This window comes from Ranitomeya variabilis, chromosome 1 (assembly GCF_051348905.1).
Source record: "Ranitomeya variabilis isolate aRanVar5 chromosome 1, aRanVar5.hap1, whole genome shotgun sequence".
Classification (NCBI taxonomy): Eukaryota; Metazoa; Chordata; class Amphibia; order Anura; family Dendrobatidae; genus Ranitomeya; species Ranitomeya variabilis.
The window spans coordinates 875,758,423-875,780,297 of NC_135232.1; the positions used below are offsets into that span (position 1 = coordinate 875,758,423).

General features: G+C 42.8%; 1 protein-coding gene and 1 long non-coding RNA gene across 4 annotated transcripts in view; one reads left to right on the forward strand and one right to left on the reverse strand.

Moving 5' to 3' along the window:
• The window catches only part of LOC143788262 (alcohol dehydrogenase 1-like), a 50,506-nt gene extending 33,746 nt beyond the window's left edge, over positions 1 to 16,760 (forward strand). For all 3 annotated transcript variants that reach the window (XM_077277796.1, XM_077277786.1, XM_077277804.1), the window contains exons 3-9: positions 6,089 to 6,227; positions 6,729 to 6,816; positions 7,329 to 7,548; positions 14,239 to 14,499; positions 14,644 to 14,779; positions 15,519 to 15,657; positions 15,839 to 16,760. In XM_077277796.1, the coding sequence (XP_077133911.1) occupies positions 6,089 to 6,227; positions 6,729 to 6,816; positions 7,329 to 7,548; positions 14,239 to 14,499; positions 14,644 to 14,779; positions 15,519 to 15,657; positions 15,839 to 15,863 (1,008 nt within the window). In that variant the 3' untranslated portion in view covers positions 15,864 to 16,760. The remainder of the gene's footprint in view (positions 1 to 6,088; positions 6,228 to 6,728; positions 6,817 to 7,328; positions 7,549 to 14,238; positions 14,500 to 14,643; positions 14,780 to 15,518; positions 15,658 to 15,838) is intronic.
• The window catches only part of LOC143788278 (uncharacterized), a 47,650-nt gene extending 30,553 nt beyond the window's left edge, over positions 1 to 17,097 (reverse strand). Inside the window, exons 1-2 of the long non-coding RNA XR_013218592.1 lie at positions 16,857 to 17,097; positions 7,837 to 8,016 (exon numbers count right to left, since the gene is read on the reverse strand). This is a non-coding gene — a long non-coding RNA (uncharacterized LOC143788278). The remainder of the gene's footprint in view (positions 1 to 7,836; positions 8,017 to 16,856) is intronic.
• Between the last annotated feature and the right edge of the window lie 4,778 nt (positions 17,098 to 21,875).

Below are 21,875 nucleotides of genomic sequence, written 5' to 3' on the forward strand. Positions count from 1 at the left end.
ACTATATACTGTATATACAGTATAAATACACATACAGTGTGTACAAACACATATACAAAGTATATACACACAGAAACATTCAGTTTATATACAGTATGATCACGTGCATATATAGTTTATGCATATATTTACACAATATATTGCACACATGCAGTATACATATATAATATACACAGAAACACATACTATATACTGTATGTACATGCATATATATAAATATACACACACAATGCACCATAGGTACACACAATCATACTATTTACTATATATATGTACACACATACTATATACACATATACAGACACACACTGTATACTACACATGTACACACACAGATACACATATACAGTTGCGCTCAAAAGTTTACATACCCCTGCAGAATTTTTGCATTCTTCGCCTTTTTTCAGAGAATATGAATGATAACACCAAAACTTTTTCTCCACTCATGGTTTGTGGTTGGGTGAAGCCATTTATTGTCTAACTGGGTTTTCTCATTTTAAATCATAATGACAACTCAAAACATCCAAATGACCCTGATCAAAAGTTTACATACCCCATTTCTTAGTACCATGTATTGCCCCCTTAACATCAATGACAGCTTGAAGCCTTTTGTGGTAGTTGTGGATGAGGTCCTTTATTTTCTCAGATGTTAAAGCAGCCCACTCTTCTTGGCAAAAAGCCTCTAGCTCCTGTAAATTCCTGGGCTGTCTAGCATGAACTGCGTGCTTGAGATCTCCCCAGAGTGGCTCAATGATATTGAGGTCAGAAGACTGAGATGGCCACTCTAGAACCTTCACTTTGTTCTGCTGTAGACAATGACAGATTGACTTGGCTTTGTATTTTGGATCGTTGTCATGTTGGAAAGTCCAAGTATGTCCCATGCGCATCTTCCAGGCTGATAAGTGCAAATTTGCCTTCAGTATTTGCTGATAACGTGCTGCATTCATCTTTCCTTCAACTTTGGCCAAGTTTTCATTGCCTTTGTAGCCCACACATCCCCAAAACATCAGCAAGCCACCTCCTTGCTTTACAGTTGGAATGGTGTTCCTTTCATCATAGGCCTCGTTGACCTCTGTCCAAATTTAATGTTTATGGTTGTGGCCAAAAAGTTCAATTTTGGTCTCATCACTCCAAATTACCTTGTTCCAGAAGTTTTGAGGCTTGTCTCTGTGCTGTTTTGTGTATTGTAGATGAGTCGCCCGCCATAGCCGTGGGATACCCAGTACCGGGTCTGGTGTTCACAGGGGGATGTCACGGTGGCGACCCGGTCTGTGGCCCTGGGCGCCCATGTAAAAGGGAAATTGAATAAAGTTTATGTTCGTGACGTCACCTGTGGTATTCGGTCAGTGGGGACTGACTCTGCTTTAAGGGGTCCTCTGGGGTGATGTTATGGCAGCTAGATGGTATAACTTCCCACAGGTGAAGTATATCCCAAGGGCTCCCGATGAGTAGATGGAAGATGGTGAATGGTGCAGTAAAGAAAGAGGACACAGGTTTTCAGTCTCTTTACCTGGTTTACTGAAGACTTCAGGCAGCCACAGTACAGGGTACCAGATCACAGGGACAGGCAGAGTCCGGCCAGCTTGGAAGCGAATCCAGAGTTCTCCTTTACCAGGTGGAGATGACAGCCTTCCTCTAGCGTGGTGATGTTGTAGTCCCTTACTGCCTTTGGCTTCTGATTAGGTCCTCACAGTTCTTCTCTGTCCCCCATACAGGATAGGACACAAACCCGTATGACAGGTGACTCGAGCCTTTTTACAGGATCTCTATCATGACCAGGGCTCTATGCGTCACTCTGCCTCCTGGGTATTGAGGCGGACAGGTAACTTGCAGTTCAGCTGTCCTGCCGGTCTCTGCTGTAAGACATAGAGTCCCTTACAACCTCGGTGTTCCGGCTACAGGTGATCTGCGCTTCAGAGAGAGGCAGCTCATTCGCAGCTGGTCTCCCCTGATATCACTCTCCTGTGCTTTGCTGTCCTGCACGCTCACTGAACGATGTTCTTTCCTTCTGTATGTCTCTTTCTCCAGGGGTTGTAGTATCTCGGACTACAGAGCCCCTTCAGACCTTCTGACACTCTATGTCATTCTGCACTCTCCTCTGCCTCTCTAACAGGAACTAACTCACTTTACCTCCAAACCACAATATATATAGGGGAGTCACCTAGGAATAGGATCAAAAACTCCCGCTTGTGGCCTGGAGTGTGAACATGTTGTGTGCATTGTGATTACCTGATAAAGAGATATCCTTCATCACTTCCAAGCGTAACATCACTCTCCCTGTGAGGAAAGCAATGTCACTGTGATGACCAGGGCAGTTTTCAGAGAGTCCTGTATTTCTGCTGATGTTATTTGTGGGTTTTTCTTTGCATGCCGAACAATTTTCTTGGCAGTTGTGGACAACATTTTTGTTGGTCTCTCTGACCATGGTTTTGTTTTTACAGGGCCCCTGATTTTCCATTTGTTAATCACAGTTTGAACGCTGCTGACTGGCATTATTAATTCCTTGGATATCTTTTTGTATCCCTTTCCTGTTTTATACAGTTCAACTATCTTTTCCCGAAGATCCGTTGACAATTCTTTTGCTTTCCCCATGACTCACAATCCAGAAACATCAATCGCTGGATGAAAGATGCAAGAGTCTATCTGGATCCCAGAAACTCACTCGGCTTATATGCACACACACTGATTACAAGCAAACAGGTCACAAGTTACCTTTAGTAGCCATTCGAAACTCATTTGTGTCAACTTCTGTGCTTGTTATCAGGCCAAAATCACCAGGGTATTCATACTTTTGATCAGGGTCATTTGGATGCTTTGGATTGTCATTATGATTTAAAAGAGAAAACACAGTAGTTTGGCAATAAATGGCTTCAACCAACCACTAACCATGAGTGAAAAAAAAGTTCTGGTGTTATCATTCATATTCTCTGAAAAATGCCAAGAATGCAAAAATTCTGCCGGGGTATATAAATTTTTGAGCACTAATGTATATGTATACTTGCCAGGCCCTGCTGCTTCACCTGGCAAGTATACATATACATTAGTGTTCAAACATTTACATACCCCGGCAGATCCCAGGACAGTGGTTTAGGAGCAGCCATGATGTGGAGGAGGGGACACAGAAACAGACAGGGCTACAGGCATCTTCCTGCCCCGGCATCTGACCTCTGCTGTGCTGTGAGTCGGCCCTTCCACCTCACTCTCAACTTCTAACCTGACACTGCAGGGAGAGGGAGAGAGAGGGTGGGTGGAAGGGGTTTGGGAGAGACGCTCAAGGACTACAGAGGATGCACAGCATTTTTCACTGTGAGTAATGCTGTACACCCTCTGGGCACTTAATAAAGGAGTTGCAGACACAGGCATCTGCCTTGTTTGCTTGCCCCAAACACCCACCCTGCATATTTCTCGTGCAGTGCATGGATTGGCCTGACACCTCTCATAACCTGAGCTTGACAGCAGCATAGAAATACGTCAATCTGTCATGCTCAGGTCAGGGGAGGTTTCGGGCTAGTCCATGCACTGCGATGTGATCCTCGCACAAGAAAAACAGACATCTGTCTGCACCCTAAGAGAGAGACAATCGAACACTCACACTCCAGCTGCTGTTTACTTGACCCCAGAGATGGATTCGCAGATTCATAGCTTAATACTGTAGTATGCCCTCCATGCTGCTGCTGCTACTTTTGAACACGTGCTATATAGAGACAAGAGAGCAGGAATCCCTGATGTCTGTGTGTTCAATGTATGGGAGACATCATAGTAGCTAATCTTCAGACAATAGTTTAGCAATAATTATAAACTGGAGATGGAATCTACACAACTTGGAAAAATGCAAGATACAACTCATATAATGGCCATACTGAATATAATATACTGATATAAGTGTTGCAATTCAGATTCATTAACCTTTTAATGACCTCTGACATATTTTTATAACAGATTTCATGACAGGTGCATAGAGAAGGCTCATGAGCTAAACTTGCTGCATACTGGGCATTTTACCACCAGCACTCGCCTCTAGCAGCAGCATCTGGAGCTAGTTGTGATCGCTGCATTTAGACTTTCTACTTGCCAGTACGCTCATGCATCAACTCCCATCAGCCATCCGCTAACCCCCATTGCGATGCGATTGCAGGGACATGATACATTACTACAGGGGGCCTACGAAAGTTTCCCATTATATTGCGCTTGTAAAGTTCAACAACTCTATGGGGACAAAAAAAAGTAAAAAATTGTACAAAAGCGTACAAAACAAAAACAAAATATTAAAGTTCAAATCAACCCCCTTTCTTTCATAAAAAAATGAAAAACTGGAAAAATAACCAGATGTATTATCGTTAAGTCCGATATACTAAAATATAAAATTATTAAAACCATATACTACACGCAGAAAATAAAAAAGGTTGCCATACTTCTCCCAAAAAAATCAATAAAAAGCAATCAAAACATAGCCTTAAATTGTCTTAATAAAAACTACACCTCAATGCCCAAAAATCAAGCCCCTTAAGGCTTGTGCAGACGACTGTATTTTTGGTCTGAGTGTGATCCAATGTTGTGTTGGGGCTGTCAGTCAGTGTCGGGGCTGTGGTTACAGCCGCCGTTCACCATGCATTGAGCAGTGACTGAAGCTGTGCCTGCCCACCCCTATGACTGAAAACCCAAGGCTGGCGAAAGGAATAAAGTTAATTTCCAAGCGGCAGAACTCTCAGAGCGGGCAGCTTCAAACCACTATGAACCTGCAGATTAAACTCTGTAAGTTAATGGAGTTTTTTTGCATAATAGGTTCCCTTTAACAAGTGATTGTGCAGTTTAACAGAAGAACATTTATTAGCACATTTTTACTGCAACAATTGAAACCTTAGGAAACATTAAAGAGAGCCTGACACCTCAAGAAATGCTCTATTCCTGCTGATACAGTATATGTTTAATCTGTAGGTACAGTAAGTAGCATTAAAATCCTGCCTAGCTGTTTTACTGGAGCAGAGGCTACAGGGAGAAAATTAAGTTATATTCTCTCTGCAGCTGCTCACTTCCAGTCATCGGGATGGTACAGTGGGCTGTTACAGTCACTGCTCACTACATAGTAAGCACACTGCAATCGCTTCCCAGGACATCAAATCACAGCCTGCTGCGCATGCGCAATGTGCATGGCAAGCTGTCAATAAATGTGCCAGGGAGTGTGTACAGCTGTGCTCACTATATTGCGAGCAGTGACTGTAACAGCCCACTGCTCCATCCTGATGACTGGAAGTGAGCAGCTGCAGGTAGAATATAGCTTCATTTTCTCCCTTTATCTACTGCTCCAGTAAGGTAGCCAGGCAGGATTTAACTGCAGATTACTCCTATATGTACAGATAAATAGCATTTCTGGAATTGACAGGTTCCCTTTAAAGGGATTGTCCAGGACTTACATATTGATAACCTTTCCCTAGGATAAGTCATTAATATCAGGTTGATAAGGGTCTGACAGCGGAAAATCTCACTGATCAGCCATTTGCAGGCTACACCATGGCCGACAGTAAGCGCTGTCCAGAGCCAGGACACTACAACTCTATACACTGTGTTGTGGCCATTCTTGAGCATGCAACTCAGCTGATATTAAATTGAATGTGCCCACAGAAATGGCCACTGTACAGGATACATAACTAGCGTATGTTATCCAGCTCTGTACACTTTTTAGTTTCAACCACCGAGGGACCTGCATTCAGCTGATTAATTGTGGTGCCAGGTATTGGACCCTAAACAATCTGATATTGATGATCTATGCTAAGGATAGGGCATTAATATTGAAGCCCTTTAATTTATAGTAACGTTTATGTTCAGTTAACAGAAGACTTAAATCTCACATCAACAACTTTTGTGGATAGATCACGAGTTTTCATGGAACTTTGCCAATCACCGAAGATATTATTAGAAAACAATGTACTGTCTTTATAAATGGTCTCATGACATAGCATTCTGGATAATGCAGCCACTCTTTCCACTGTGAATCTAACCAAGGGATAAAAACTTGTTATGATATTTTAGCTGGGCTTAGCAGTTTCTGAATTCCTAAGAGTTCAGTGCAAAACCTTCTGTATTCCTACAGATTGTGGCAACTGGAGTTTGTCGTTCAGATGACCATGTTCTAAGTGGTGCTTTGAAGGTAAAATTCCCTATTATACTGGGCCATGAAGCTGCGGGGATTGTAGAGAGCGTTGGAGAAGGAGTAACAGATCTGCAACCTGGTAAGGCTTGTAATTTAAAGAATTGTCAGCATAACAAAAGAAAAAAGTGTAAGTTCATGTTGACCTTTTATTTCAATGGTCATGGGTGGTTATAAAAACAATCTAAAAAGCTATATGTACCAGCTCTAACCCCCCGCTTCCACAAAGACCGGAAGTGATGACGTCCTGTCTTTCGTTGACTGCTAAGACCTGTGATTAGCTGTAGTGATCTCTGGACTGAAATTGGATATCATCAAATGTGCCTTGGACACCAGTCTATTACCGTTACCTTAGTGGTGCATCCAATCGCAGACTTCAATCAGGTGACCGAGGAACAAAGCGTCATCACTTTCTGTCCCAGTGGAAATCAACAAAGAGGCTTGCACTGGAGCAATAGGGTGTATGGCCAGTGAGTATAGCTTGTTTATTACTTTATGATCATCCCTGACTTTTTAAGTTTTTTCGGTGAAGTCAGACAACCCGTTTAGTAATAAATTCATTCTTAAATGCTCTTTCATACAGGAGACAAAGTCATCCCATTGTTTATGCCCCAGTGTGGAAAATGCAGATGCTGTGTGAATCCAGACAGTAATTTTTGCTCCAAAAATGAGTAAGTATTTAGGTAATTTAAAAAAGTGGCAGCATAGCTAACCCCAAGGAGTGTAGACATTGAGGGAGCAAAGGTAAGAGATTCACCTTGTCCCTGTTTGAGGAAATCCTTGGGCTCTTTACGTAAAAAAAGAATCCAAAATTATAAATGGCCCATTGTAGGTGAGAGGGGTAGGGTCGAGGTTGCAGACTTTTATTTGACTTTCTAGGACCTTCTAAGTAATTCCCAAAATTTTGCAGCTAATAATTAATTGTGAACTTTAACTAAGTCAAATTTGTGCATGCGTTACATAAAATAGAACAGAGTTCAATTTATAATCAGAGGTTGAATTTTTTTGGGGGGTCAAGGTTTTAATGATTTCCAGGTCCCAAAGTGTTTAATTCTCTAGAAGCTTCAACACCAATTATTTCAGTTGAAATAAATATTTATAATATAATTCTATAATATAGAAGGTGATATATGAGGTAATAGTTTTCTAGTTAGATGCCAATTTCTTTCTATGTCTTAAACAGTCTTGGGAAATATAATGGAGTGCTACAGGACAACACTACAAGATTTACCTGCAAAGGGAAAGACGTCTACAACTTCATTACTACCAGCACCTTTACCGAGTACACAGTGGTAAATGACATTGCTGTTGCTAAAATACACCCGGATGCACCGTTGGAGAAGGTCTGCCTCATCGGCTGTGGCTTCTCCACTGGATATGGCTCTGCTGTGAATACTGCCAAAGTGAGTTCTAGCTGTAACTTAGTTCTTTAAGTTAAAGAAGTGCAAATTTATTTTTCTTCAAATAAATTACACTCGCTGTGAATACTGATGTGGTGCAAAAAGTTCTCCTGTTTCTTTTATCCTCTTTTACCCTTTCTTTGTTGCCGTTTTCTATTGCATCACATGACCCTTACACTGACCTACCAATGTCTACTAAAGTCAGTGTGTTCCTTGGATATCAGTCTCTTCTTCAGTTTATGTCTTTTTTTGAATTTCAGTATGTGTTCTCCCTTCCCTGTTCATCTTTACCTCTTATGATGAGAAGTGCTGTGTGGAAGGGTTGTTGAGGCGCTGCTGATCTCTAAACCGAATGTGGGCCTAAAGAAGAGGTCATTCTGGTGTTTCAAGTTGTAGATCAGGTGGCATTACGATGCTACTGTAGGATTCTCCATTTAAATGTGAGAATCAGATAGTCATCCGAGATGGTGGCTAGAGACAAGTAAAAAAAAAGAGCAATTTAGACAATATTGAGGAACACTCATAGACAGAGTAGAAAAAAAAACCTAAATAATCTAATGTATGAATAAAGAAATTGACATGCTGACATATAACAAAATAAAATCCATTTAAACACAAAAAAACAGAGACCCATCACAATACAACTGAACAAGCCATAGAAATCCAGGTCGAAACATATATGTAATACATGGTACAATAGCTAGAGCATTAAACCCTTCACGACATTAGATGCCCATTCACCGCCGGGTGTTCAGCTACCATCATAGCTGACACCCGCCTCTCACTGACAGGAGTGTTGCCTGCACCGCCCCCGGCAGTCTAACTCCTTAAATGCTGTGATTGATATCGATTGCAGCATTTAGAAGGTGGGGAGGGGGAGACGCCTCCGATCGGTGCACCCGCAATGTCACTGCAATGGCCTGATCTTTGCCATGGTGACCCGAGGATGTCATGACAAGATCCGTGTCACTAGGCTATGGTAAGCCCCTTAAACCCTGCATTGAGCATGGCCTACGGAACTTGTGTCAGTGCAGTGCAGTGTCCTGATTCTGCTCTGAAGCATTACAATGAAACCCTGCAAAGTGCCCTGGATGAAGCTGCACCTCCTATACATAGAACAACTCGGCACAGACTGCGACAACCGTGGCACACGCTGCAAACATGTTTCCTGCAGCGGTGCTCCAGGTGCGCCGAACGTCTGTGGAGAAAATCTAATCTACCCGAAGATTTCATCCATTATAAGTTCATGCTAAAAACATACAACTCTGCCCTTCACCTCTCCAAACAAACCTATTTCAACACCCTTATCACCTCACTGTCCAATAACCCTAAACGTCTCTTTGACACTTTCCAGTCCCTACTCAACCCAAGAGTGCAGGCCCCAACCACGGATCTCCACGCTGACGATCTGGCCAATTACTTCAAAGAAAAAATTGACCACATTCGACAGGAAATCATCTCCCAATCTCTTCATACCATGCACTGTCCTCCCTCCCCCACTGTATCTAGTTCACTCTCTGACTTTGAACCAGTTACAGAAGAAGAAGTAATCAGGCTCCTTGCATCTTCTCGCCCAACCACTTGCACCAGTGACCCCATTCCGTCACATCTCCTCCAGTCCTTTTCCCGGCTGTCACCTCTTACCTAACAAAAATATTCAACCTTTCTCTCACTTCCGGTATTCTTCCATCCTCATTTAAGCATGCCATCATACATCCATTACTTAAAAAAAATCCCTCGATCAAAACTGTGCCGCTAATTATAGACCTGTCTCTAACCTTCCCTTCATCTCCAAACTCCTCGAACGCCTGGTCCTCTCCCATCTTACCCGCTATCTCTCAGATAACTCTCTTCTCGACCCTCTTCAATCTGGTTTCCGCTCTTTACACTCTACTGAAACTGCCCTCACTAAAGTCTCTAATGACCTACTAACAGCTAAATCTAATGGTCACTACTTCATGCTAATTCTCTTGGATCTCTCCGCAGCATTCAACACTGTGGATCATCAGCTCCTCCTCACTATGCTTCGCACCATCGGCCTCAAGGACACCGTTCTCTCCTGGTTCTCCTCCTATCTCTCTGGCCGCTCCTTCACTGTATCTTTTGCTGGTTCCTCCTCTCACCTTCTCCTTACTGTTGGGGTTCCTCAATGATCAGTCCTAGGCCCCCTCCTCCTCTCTTTGTATACTGCCCCTATTGGACAAACAATTAGTAGATTTGGTTTCCAGTACCATCTCTATGCTGACGACACCCAATTATACACTTCTTCTCCTGTTATCATGCCAACCTTTTTAGAAAACACCAGTGATTGTCTTACCGCTGTTTCTAGCATCATGTCCTCCCTCTATCTGAAACTGAACCTGTCAAAAACTGAACTTCTCATGTTTTCTCCCTCTACTAACCTACCTTTGCCTTACATTGCCTATCTGTGTGCGGTTTCACCATTACTCCAAAGCAACATGATTGATTCCGAGCTTTCATTCACCCCCCACATCCGATCACTGGCTCGCTCTTCTTATCTGCATCTCAAAAACATTTCTAGAATTCGCCCTTTTCTTTCTTTCAACTCTGCAAAAACTCTTACTGTTTCACTTATTCATTCTCGTCTGGACTATTGTAACTCTCTACTAATCGGCCTCCCTCTTACCAAACTCTCCCCTCTCCAATCTGTACTGAATGCTGCAGCCAGGATCATATTCCTCACCAACAGTTACACCGATGCCTCTACCTTGTGCCAGTCATTACACTGGCTACCCACCCACTCCAGAATCCAGTACTACTACCCTCATCCACAAAGCTCTCCATGGCTCAGCACCACCCTACATTTCCTCTCTGGTCTCAGTCTACCAACCTACCCGTGCCCTCCGCTCCACTAATGACCTGAGGTTAGCATCCTCAATAATCAGAACCTCCCACTCCCGTCTCCAAGACTTTACACGTGCTGCGCCGACTCTTTGGAATGCACTACCTAGGTTAGTACGATTAATCCCCAATCCCCACAGTTTTAACCGTGCCCTAAAAACTCATTTGTTCAGATTGTCCTACCGCCTCAACGCATTAACCTAACTATCCCTGTGTGGCCCATTAAAAAAAAAAACCCGAAAAAAAAACAAAAAACCATAATCAGGTTCCTTGCATCATGTTCTCATACACTTCATGCAGTTAATAGCCTATGTGTCTGTACTGTTACATACTTAGGCAGTTAACTGGTTCATGCAGCTTTACATGAACACCCGAGCCTTACACTATGGCTGGTCTGAATAACTAAAGCAATTGTTACCATCCACCTCTTGTGTCTCCCCTTTTCCTCATAGTTTGTAAGCTTGCGAGCAGGGCCCTCACTCCTCTTGGTATCCATTTTGAACTGTGATTTCTGTTATGCTGTAATGTCTATTGTCTGTACAAGTCCCCTCTATAATTTGTAAAGCGCTGCGTAATATGTTGGCGCTATATAAATCAAATTATTATTATTATTATTATTATTATTATTATTATTATTAATCATTGCAATTCCTGTGCATTGCAATGCTTTATAACTGCGATCAGAGTGGTAAAAGTGAAAGTCCCATAGAGGGTTTGCAAGTAAAAAAAAAATATTGCAAAAAAAACAAATAAAAAAAATAGCAAAATAATATATATGTATCTGTGTGTATATATATATATATATATATATATATATATATATATATATATACATATATATATACATATATATATATATATATATATAAATATATATATATATATATATATATATATACACACACACACACACACACACACACACACACACACACACACACACTCTTTTATGTAAAAATATTTATGGGTACAATACAAAGTACACATATTTGGTATTGCCATGTCCAGAACAACCTGACCTGTAAATCTGTCACACTATTTAACTAGTTAACTAGTGAACACCATAAAACAAACAAAACAAAGAAAACAAAAAAGAATACAATAAACTATGTTTTTTCATCATGCTGCTGAACAAAAAGTAGAATAAAAAGACGAATGTAAATAAAAGTGGTATTGATGAAAACGCTGTCTTGTCCAACAAAAAAAACAAGCAACCAAACAGCTCAATCACAGGAAAAATAAAAGAGTTACTAAAAAATAAATAAACCCAATTCTTGACCTGCTGTTAAATTGTTCCTTCTGCCTCACAAAAATTGCAGTAACGCTCGGGTCATATTTCATTTATCCTGTGCACAAGTGCAGAGGGTTTAAATCGGGGTTTTCATGTAAATCTCTGAAATACGTGATTCAAAAGGAACCCCTGATGGAAAATTCCCTATAATGAGGCAGATGGAGTCACCATTGACACTGCCTGGCCTATGATTCGGCAGTGTCCACCTTTTTAGGCATGCATAAAAGCGAAGTCGCCACAGTTTTGGGCACTTCTGTAAAGAAGGACACTGCTGAAGAGAGGCCAGATGGGGTCCAGAGTAACTTTGCTGAGTCATTATATTGAATGGAGCCCTCATGGGTTTCATCTAAATCATTTAGGTGGAATCCCCGATGTAAATGCTCAGCGTGAGATAAATGTGATCCCAAATCTTATGTAAAATGTTTCCAATAAAAGCTTCAACTCAATCCACAAAAAAAGCTAGTTCCCACTCAGGTCTGTCATCTGTTAATGGAAATATAGGGGACTTCCACATTACTGGTATCACAAAGTCTCTAGAAAAACATTATGGCTCCTCACCCCCCAAAAGAAATGTTGCTAATTTTGCACTCCCAAATCCAAATGCCCCCTTCATACTTAGCCCCAATTTGTAGCGATGAAAGCCCACCTAATTTACAATTGCATGTCTCCCGAAGAATGAGCTGGCCACTCCAACGTACTGGGCACTACAACTTACTGGGCACTACAATAGCAGATTTGCAATTGTTACTCAGCAACATCCACTGCTGCTTGTTTCTGTTAAACACTCATGGAGTCACATCATCACTACACCTGTAGATAAAATCCCAAAGGGGTATAATTTCCAAAATGGGGTCACTTGGGGGGGGGGGGGGTTGCTCTTCTAGCACTTAGGGGCTCTGTATATGGACTCCGCAAACTATTCTAGGAAAATCTGTGCTCCAGGAGTCAAATAGCCCTCTGTCCCACCCGAGTCTCACCGTGTGGCTAAGCAGGCCTGTATAGTTACATATGGGGTATTTCTATGTTCAGCAAAAATTGTGTGACAAATTTTGGTGCCATTTTTACCCATTACCCATATGAAAATGTAAAATCTTGAGCTAAACCAAAATTATTGTGGAAAAAATGTAATTATTTTTCTTCACTGCCCAATAGATGAATTCATTTAGAAATCTATTTAATAAAATCTGGTCTTTTATGGGCGGTTCTGCTGTTCTGGCAACTCAGGGACTCTCAGTGGGTCATGGCACAGGCAAACCATAACAGTAACATTTGCACTATATGGTGCTCCATCCCTTCAGAGCTTTGCACTGTGCCTGTAAAGTAGTTCCCGATTACTTTTAGGGTTTTGGTGGATTCAGGAGAAGTTGCACAACAAACCGAGAGGTCCACTTTTTCCTATTAGCCTTTAGAAAAATTGAAAACTTGGAGCTACAACATTTTAGTGGTAAAAATGTAATAATTCTTTCTTCACTCTCCAATGGTATAAAATTCTGTGAGGCATTTGTGGTGTTAACATGCTCACTGCACCCCAAGATGTATTAATTGAGGGGTGTAATTTGTAAAATGGAGCTCTTTTGGGGGGTTCTGCTCTTCTGGAACCACAGGGGCTCTGTCAATGTGACATGGCACCCTCAAACTATTCCTGCAAAATCTGAACTCCAATATGGTGCTTCTTACCTTCTGACCTTTGCACTGTGCCTCAAAAGTAGTTTTCAACCACATACAGGGTATCAGTGTAGTCAGGGGAAATAACACAACCAATTTTGGGGTTCTTTGTCTCCTGCTATCCTTCTGAAAATAAAAAAATGGGGCCAGAACAACATTTTTGAGGGAAAAATATATTTTTTTTATTTTCACAGTTTATCCTTGTCAAATTCTGTGAAGAACCTGTGGGTTTAAGGTGCTCACCACATGTCTAGACAAATTCCTTGAGTGGTCTAGTTTACAAAATGGGGAGTTTTGTGTTTTGGCACATCACGGGCTTTACAAACGTGACATGGCCTCCACTCTAAATTCCATACATTTTTGCATTCAAAAAGTCAAACAGTGCTCATTCCCTTCTGAGCACTGCCATGAGTCCAAACAGCAATTTTTCCCCACATGTAAGGTATTGGCGTACTTGGACAATTTTTCGATATTTCCGATATTTTCACAAATAAATGCAAGTCTTATTGAAACATTTTTATCACTATCATGAAGTACAATATGCCAGGAAAAAATACTCTTAAAATTACTGGGATCTGTTGAAGCGTTCTAGAGTTATTACCACATAAGCGACACTGGTCGGAATTGTAAAATTTGCCCATGTCGTGAAGGTGAAAAAAGGCTCGGGGGTGAAGGGGTTAATCAATACTAAAGGAAAGCATATACAAGTGCCATTTGTCAGAAGCTAAACCTTTGCTAGCAAACATGTGGATCTAAATTAACAAATAAAGCCTGCATCAAAAAATTGCATCAATAAACAAAGAGATGAGTGGCATGTCCTAACTCTCAACACACCTGTGCCAAGTTGACTGGTGAGCTTATTTTACTTATTACAGGTTAAACCCGGCTCTACCTGTGCAGTATTCGGTTTGGGAGGAGTCGGCTTGTCGGTGGTTATTGGATGTAAAGTGGCCGGAGCGTCTAAAATTATCGCAATTGATTTAAATAGTGAAAAATTTGCAAAAGCCTTAGAGTGCGGAGCCACTGAATGTATCAACCCAAAAGATTATGACCGCCCTATCCATGAAGTGTTGGCAGAGAAGAATGATGATGGAGTTGATTATGCCTTTGAGGTCATTGGAAACACTGGAGTCATGGTACGTTAATATTTTAATGACAATTCTATGAGATGTTAAATGCATGCCATCCTTCTTTGAAAATGTGGATCTCAGACCAACACTGTAATTATAAAAGCCATATTTCTTTTATTTCTTATATTTGTTTTCTATGTTTTCTATTAGAAATCTGCTCTTTTATCCAGTCACTTTGGCTGTGGAAAAACTGTGATTGTAGGTTTAGCTCCTTCAACTGCTACCTTGACATTTGATCCATTGTGTCTCCTAACTGGGCGAGTTCTGACCGGAGCTTTTTTTGGAGGTAATGCGTAATAAATAGAATTAATCTATTCTCTGAGATCATGTACTATGACCTACTTTTAAGGACTGCGTCATTTTTAGCTTTATTATATAGCAGATCTATTATAAGGGGTCAGAGGTTTCCATTAGTGAAGGACTTTTTTTTATTGAATAACAGATCCACAGTCTGTGACCACCAGCAACTGTACAGACAAACATACAGTATGTCACTAATGTTTCATGTTTCTGATGCTTTTTTTCTTCACTAAACCTTACAAAGCTTAATATAACGTTTAATCTACGCGCAACTAGTGAACGTAAAGCAGCAAGCTTGATTGCTTAAGTAATAATTTTGCCCCTTCCTCCTGTCAGCATTATTACCTGTTCCTTCTGTCTACTGTGGATGCTGCTGATGCAATTTACTGATGCATCTAAGAAGTTCAACAGCTAGGATCACAGGTCTCTCTGATGCCAACTGTTACAGTTTAGGAGCATGGCGGATTATTATGTGATTCTGTATCTGCCGGATCACCAGAATGTAGAAATAAAGTGTAGCACCTTAACAAAAGACATCCCATATGTATATGTAGATCATTTTGCGCCATCTAAAATTTTGTATATATGGTCAACTGGACTGAAAACCATCAATATTTAATCATCATAATGTTTTTTCTTCATTATAGCTTAAGTCAAATTAAAAGGGAAATGTAAATACTTGTATTCTTTTACGCAATAATAATATTGTTTGCTCGTTTCGACAGGTTGGAAGAGTAAAGACGATGTACCAAAAATTGTGGAAGATTACATAAATAAGAAATTTGAGTTTGAAGGGCTGATAACACACAAATTACCATTTGAGAAGATCAATGAAGGATTTGAACTTCTGCGCAAAGGGGACAGGTATACTTTATGTTTTGAAAAATATATATGTACAAACTGATCAAGTATAATTCCAGTAGTAGAAATATTTCTTTATGGCTGTATTTCTATTCATATATCACACAGTGGTGCTTGCAAGGTGAAAAATTGAATACTAGTAATTTTCATTTCAAAATTTTTAACCAATGTATGTTCTCTCTAGTATCCGGACTGTGTTGACTTTTTGAAGAACCTAACCCTGGTCATCATCTAACAAAGAAATTCCTAATCTTGTCAGCTTGGAAGAGGCAACACTCACTAATCACAAGAATTTTCTATACCCCTGTATTATATGATTGGAGTATAACATTACAGAATATGGTTGGTGTATACTGTACCTTAATTATATCTTATGTAGATATATTGTAGGAATCCTGCTTGCATATCTACTACATATAATAACTGTCTAGATTTGCTTTTTTTCTTAAATCTTTAATTGACAATTTTATTTTCCCTCTGTGGCCACCATAGCGTGCACAATAAAATATTTTTCCATCTGCAGGGAACAGTAAGTAACACCAGCACCTATGCATTGATGAAAGTGAAACAGATGATTTCCACATGCTAATGAACATCTACCTACAGCGTTTATTGCTGGCAGCACATTTGTGATAATGGTCTCTTTATTGTTATTAACAGATTTGTTTTTATGGCATTTAGTAATATATAAGTATTACATATTATCATCCTGCTGTTAGCACTGCCTTCCTCACAGAGTACACAGCTCTTCTGTTCTCAAAATGGCTGCCGATGGAAAAGCATGTGACCTGTCCAACAGCCTCCTCCAATTCAAAAACAGCTTTCCCATGTGCAGTGTCTCTGCTTGAAGGAGGCAGAGGGCAGGTTTTAGTCACTCGTCTCTCCCTCAGCACCCATTTTTAAAACAGGAGAGAGAGCAATGCAGTCTGTGAGGAATGTATGAGAGGGCAGGAGGAGAACCTGTAATGCTTATATATCAGTAAGTGTCATAAACTCATCTATTAGTAAAAATAAAGTAGCCAATCCTTTTATGTCTCATTCCCAGTGAATTATTATAATGTTAAAGGGAACCTGTCACCCCCAAAATCGATGGTGAGGTAAGCTCACCGGCATCAGGGGCTTATCTACAGCATTCTGTAATGCTGTAGATAAGCCCCCGATGTTACCTGAAAGAGGAGAAAAAGAGGTTAGATTATACTCACCCAGGGGCGGTCCCACTGCGGTCCGGTCAAATGGGTGTCTCAGGTCCGCTCCGGCGCCTCCTACCTTCATTCCATGACGTCCTCTTCTGGTCTTCACGCCGCGGCTCTGGCGCAGGCGTACTTTGTCTGCCCTGTTGAGGGCAGAGCAAAGTACTGCAGTGCGCAGGCGCCGAGCCTCTCTGACCTCAACGGGGCAGAGCCGTTGAGCCGCGCCAGAGCCGCGGCGTGAAGACCAGAAGAGGACGTCATGGAATGAAGATGGGAGGCGCCGGAGCGGACCTGAGACACCCATCGGACCCGGACCGCAGCGGGACCAACCCTGGGTGAGTATAATCTAAGGTCTTTTTCTCCTCTTTCAGGTAACATCGGGGGCTTATCTACAGCATTACAGAATGCTGTAGATAAGCCCCTGATGACGGTGAGCTTACCTCACCATTGATTTTGGGGGTGACAGGTTCCCTTTAATCTCTCACTTTGCAAGATCTCTCTTTAAACATAGACAAAATATCTTCAATATGTCACCATTGCTAGGCATATTCCCATAGTTAATCTGAATATTGTATGAATTTTTTTTTGTCATTTGGCTTTATGTAGATCATTTTTCTAGTCTTAAGACCAATATATGTGCCCCCATCTATATATATAATTGTCTAAGGGTTTTTCTGTCTGTCTGTCCTGGAAATCCCGCGTCTCTGATTGGTCGAGGCCGCCTGGGCCTCGACCAATCAGCGACGGGCACAGTATCGACGTAGATGTCATAATGGAAATCCCGCGTCTCTGATTGGTCGAGTCCGCCAGGCCTCGACCAATCAGCGATGGGCACAGTATCGACGTAGATGTCATAATGGTTGCCATGGCGACGATGATGTCATAAAGGTTGCCTTGACCAATCAGCGACGGGCACAGTCTGCCGCGAATTCTGGAATCATCATTGTCCATATACTACGGGGACATGCATATTCTAGAATACCCGATGCGTTAGAATTGGGCCACAATCTAGTTATTCTATATTATTCTATATGCTGTAAAATGGAAAGCTAGCAATGCTGTGAAGTAAGACTTTAGTAAAAACTGATACACGGGGCTATGCCTAGTGCAAGGTCCACCACATGGAGATTCAAAGAACATTAAAGTGGGAATCTCTGTACAGTCCCTGTAATACACTTGACACAGTGAATCCGTTCTACATGGAATGTATATTTCATTCATTAAACTCTGTTGTCATTCTGTTTTATGCCACACTAGATGGTGGCCCGATTCTAACGCATCGGGTATTCTAGAATATGCATGTCCACGTAGTATATTGCCCAGCCACGTAGTATATTGCCCAGTCACGTAGTACATTGCCCAGTCACGTAGTATATTGCCCAGTCACGTAGTATATTGCCCAGCCACGTAGTATATTGCCCAGCCACGTAGTATATTGTCCAGGCACGTAGTATATTGCCAAGTCACATAGTATATTGCCCAGCGACGTAGTATATTGCCCAGCGACGTAGTATATTTTTCCGCGCCGTAGTATATTGCCCAATTACGTAGTATATTGCCCAGTGACGTAGTGTATTGCCCAGTTACGTAGTATATTGCCCAGTGACGTAGTATACAGCACAGAGCCACGTAGTATATTGCACAGCGAAGTAGTATACAGCACAGAGCCACGTAGTATATTGGCCAGTCACGTAGTATATTGCCCAGCCACGTTTGTCACAGGTTAAAAAATAAACATATACTCACACCTTTCTGAGGGCCCCTTGTAGTCCACGGCAGCTTCTGGTCCCAGGGTTGGTCTGAGCGCAGGACCTGTGATGACGTCGCGGTCACATGACCGTGTAGCGGTCACATGACCGTGTAGCGGTCACGTCAGGTCCTTTCCACGCAGGCGCGCAGGACTTGTGATGACGTCGCGGTCACATGACCGTGACGTCATGGCAGGTCCTTCTGCCATACCATCTTTGCCACCGCAACCTGCAACGGAAGATGGCGGGCGGCGCGAGCGGCTCAGCGGACTACAGAGGGTGAGTATAGCAGGTTTTTTTTTTATTTATTATTTTTAACATTACATTTTGTACTATTGATGCCGCATAGGCAGCGTCAATAGTACAAAGTTGGGGACACACAGGGTTAATAGAGGCGGTAACTGAGTGCGTTACCCGCGGCATAACGCGGTCCGTTACCGCCGGCATTAACCCTGTGTGAGCGATGACCGGAGGGGTGCATGCGGGCGCCGGGTAGTGAGTGCGGGGAGTAAGGAGCGGCCATTTTTTTCCGGACTGTGCGCGTCGCTGATTGGTCGCGGCAGCCATGACAGGCAGCTGGCGAGACCAATCAGCGAACAAATAACCGCGACAGACAGACAGAAGGACAGACGGAAGTACCCTTAGACAATTATATAGTAGATTGTAAAAAGAGAACAGTGTAACTATTGTACTGTGATAAATGTTACCTCCATATACCCAATAAAGAAATCATTGTTGATCTTTTATGTCTTTTCTGGTTTCATCATGGCATCATGGAAACAGCAAGCCTTGCACTGGATATGTATTAGTTTTGGTGTTTGCTTGAATTAAAAACAAAAACCTAATATTACCTAATCAATTCCTCAACGGGTCAGCCACACCAATCCTGCAGAATTAACTTCTTGTCTTTTACTGAGGCAAATTAACTTTCTGCAAGGGTCATGTGAGTCATGGACTTGACATCATCACTCCAGGAAAAGCAAGGACCATGGGAGTAGAGAATTTAATTGGCTAACCCTAAGGCTGCCGTCACACTAGCAGTATTTGGTCAGTATTTTACATCAGTATTTGTAAGCCAAAACCAGGAGTGGAACAAATAGAGGAAAAGTATAATAGAAACATGTGCACCACTTCTGCATTTATCCCCCACTCCTGGTTTTGGCTTACAAATACTGATGTAAAATACTGACCAAATAAAATACTGCTAGTGTGGTGGCAGCCTCAGACCTTTCTATCAGGGTTTGCTGAACATGTACCATTATTTCCAGCTGTCTCATAGTGAGATTTTTGGGACTGCACTGGCTGGGATCACTTGAACGCTATGCACCTCCTGATCTTGCTTAAAGTGGTTCTATGAGAAATTAAATAAAATAAATACATTTAAACATTACACATTTAACTAAATACCTTCATTTAGCAAAAGTTTAGCAAGAAGGTAATCTTTATATAGTGTAGTGTCAATATTTTAAATATGACATCTGCCATCTATAGGCATTTCCCAGCCATCCTATCTGAGAGGGTCGAACTGGTCTGACTGGGTAGTGGGGAAATCCCCGGTGGGCCATTGCAGTGGACCAGATAGAGAAGGGAAGAAGATGTGAGGGATAAAAAAAAAGTCTGCGGTTTTTAGGGGCACAGGCTCTTTAAAAGCACAGGTACATAGCGTTCATTACCTGAACCATCGCGGCGCATGTCCCGATGAACACTGACTAGTGTGCGCCTATTGTCACCGGCGTATGACGTCAGTCAGCACACAAGTCAGCCACCGGCCTCTGCTAGGCCAGCGGCCATCTTAATATGAGCATGCCGGACCTGCAGAGGATGCCGGTAAGACCTCAGTGTCGAGCAGACAATGTTTATGCAGCCTGTCCTACTATGTGTAACGTGGGACAGCTGGAAAACTGCTATAGATGGAAGCTGACATATTTTAGATCCTGACAGTGCTTATACACGAGTCAATTATCCAGAACGCTGAGGGAGAGGGGTACGGCATTGCAGCAGTAGGAGCCGGCGGCTGTGGCACAGTGACAGCTGCAGCTGAAGCCGCCGGCTAACAGAAGACATCATACTCACCTTCCATCGCTGCATCTCCGTCCCTGCATCTCCGTTGTCCCGGCGCCGGCAGCTCTCCTCTCCTGAGAGGTCACGTGGTACCATTCATTAAGGTAATGAATTTGGAGACATCTCCACTCCCTTACCTTAATGAGCGGTACCATGTGACTGCAGAGCAGAGGAGAGAAGTTGCCGGCATCAGGACAACGGAGATGCAGGGACGGAGATACAGGCGCGAGGAGGGTGAGTATGATTGGGGCGGTGGAAGGGGGGATGTGAGCCATGCATACAACCATGGGACGGGGGAGCCGAGCCATGCCGACCTGTGAGCTGAGCAATGCGGGACTGGGGGAGCCGAGCTTTGCGGACTGGGAGAGCCACACATACCAGGACAGGGGGAGCCACATACCAGGACAGGACGAGGGGAGCCACATATCAGGACAGGATTGGGGAGCCACACATACCAGGACAGGGGGAGCCACATACCAGGACAGGACGAGGGGAGCCACATATCAGGACAGGACGGGGGAGCCACATACCAGGACAGGATGGGGGAGCCACATACCAGGACAGGACGGGGGAGCCACATACCAGGACAGGATGGGGGAGCCACATACCAGGACAGGACGGGGGAGCCACATACCAGGACAGGACGAGGGAGCCACATACCAGGACAGGACGAGGGGAGCCACATACCAGGACAGGATGGGGGAGCCACATACCAGGACAGGATGAGGGAGCCACATACCAGGACAGGACGAGGGGAGCCACATACCAGGACAGGACGGGGGAGCCACATACCAGGACAGGATGAGGGGAGCCACATACCAGGACAGGATGAGGGGAGCCACATACCAGGACAGAACAGGGGCAGCCACATAACAGGACAGGGGGGGAGCTACACATAGCAGGACAGAACAGGGGGAGCCACGCATTGCAGAACAGGACAGGGGGAGCCACGCATAGCAGGACAGGGATGAGGGGGACAATGCATACCCAGCTTATTCTCAAGTCAATGAGCTTACCCAGTTTTCCGTGCCTCAGCTTATTCTCGAGTCGGCTTATACTCGAGTATATAAGGTATTTTATTTATTTTATTGCATTTCTTGAAGTACCCCTTTAACTTCAGTTCCACTAGCCTTCTCATGCTGCAGAGGTAACGATGCCTCATAGCAGTATCTCTAAGGCACAGTCTGGGAAAGAGAAGCAGCAATGCTGTTGGCCTGAACTC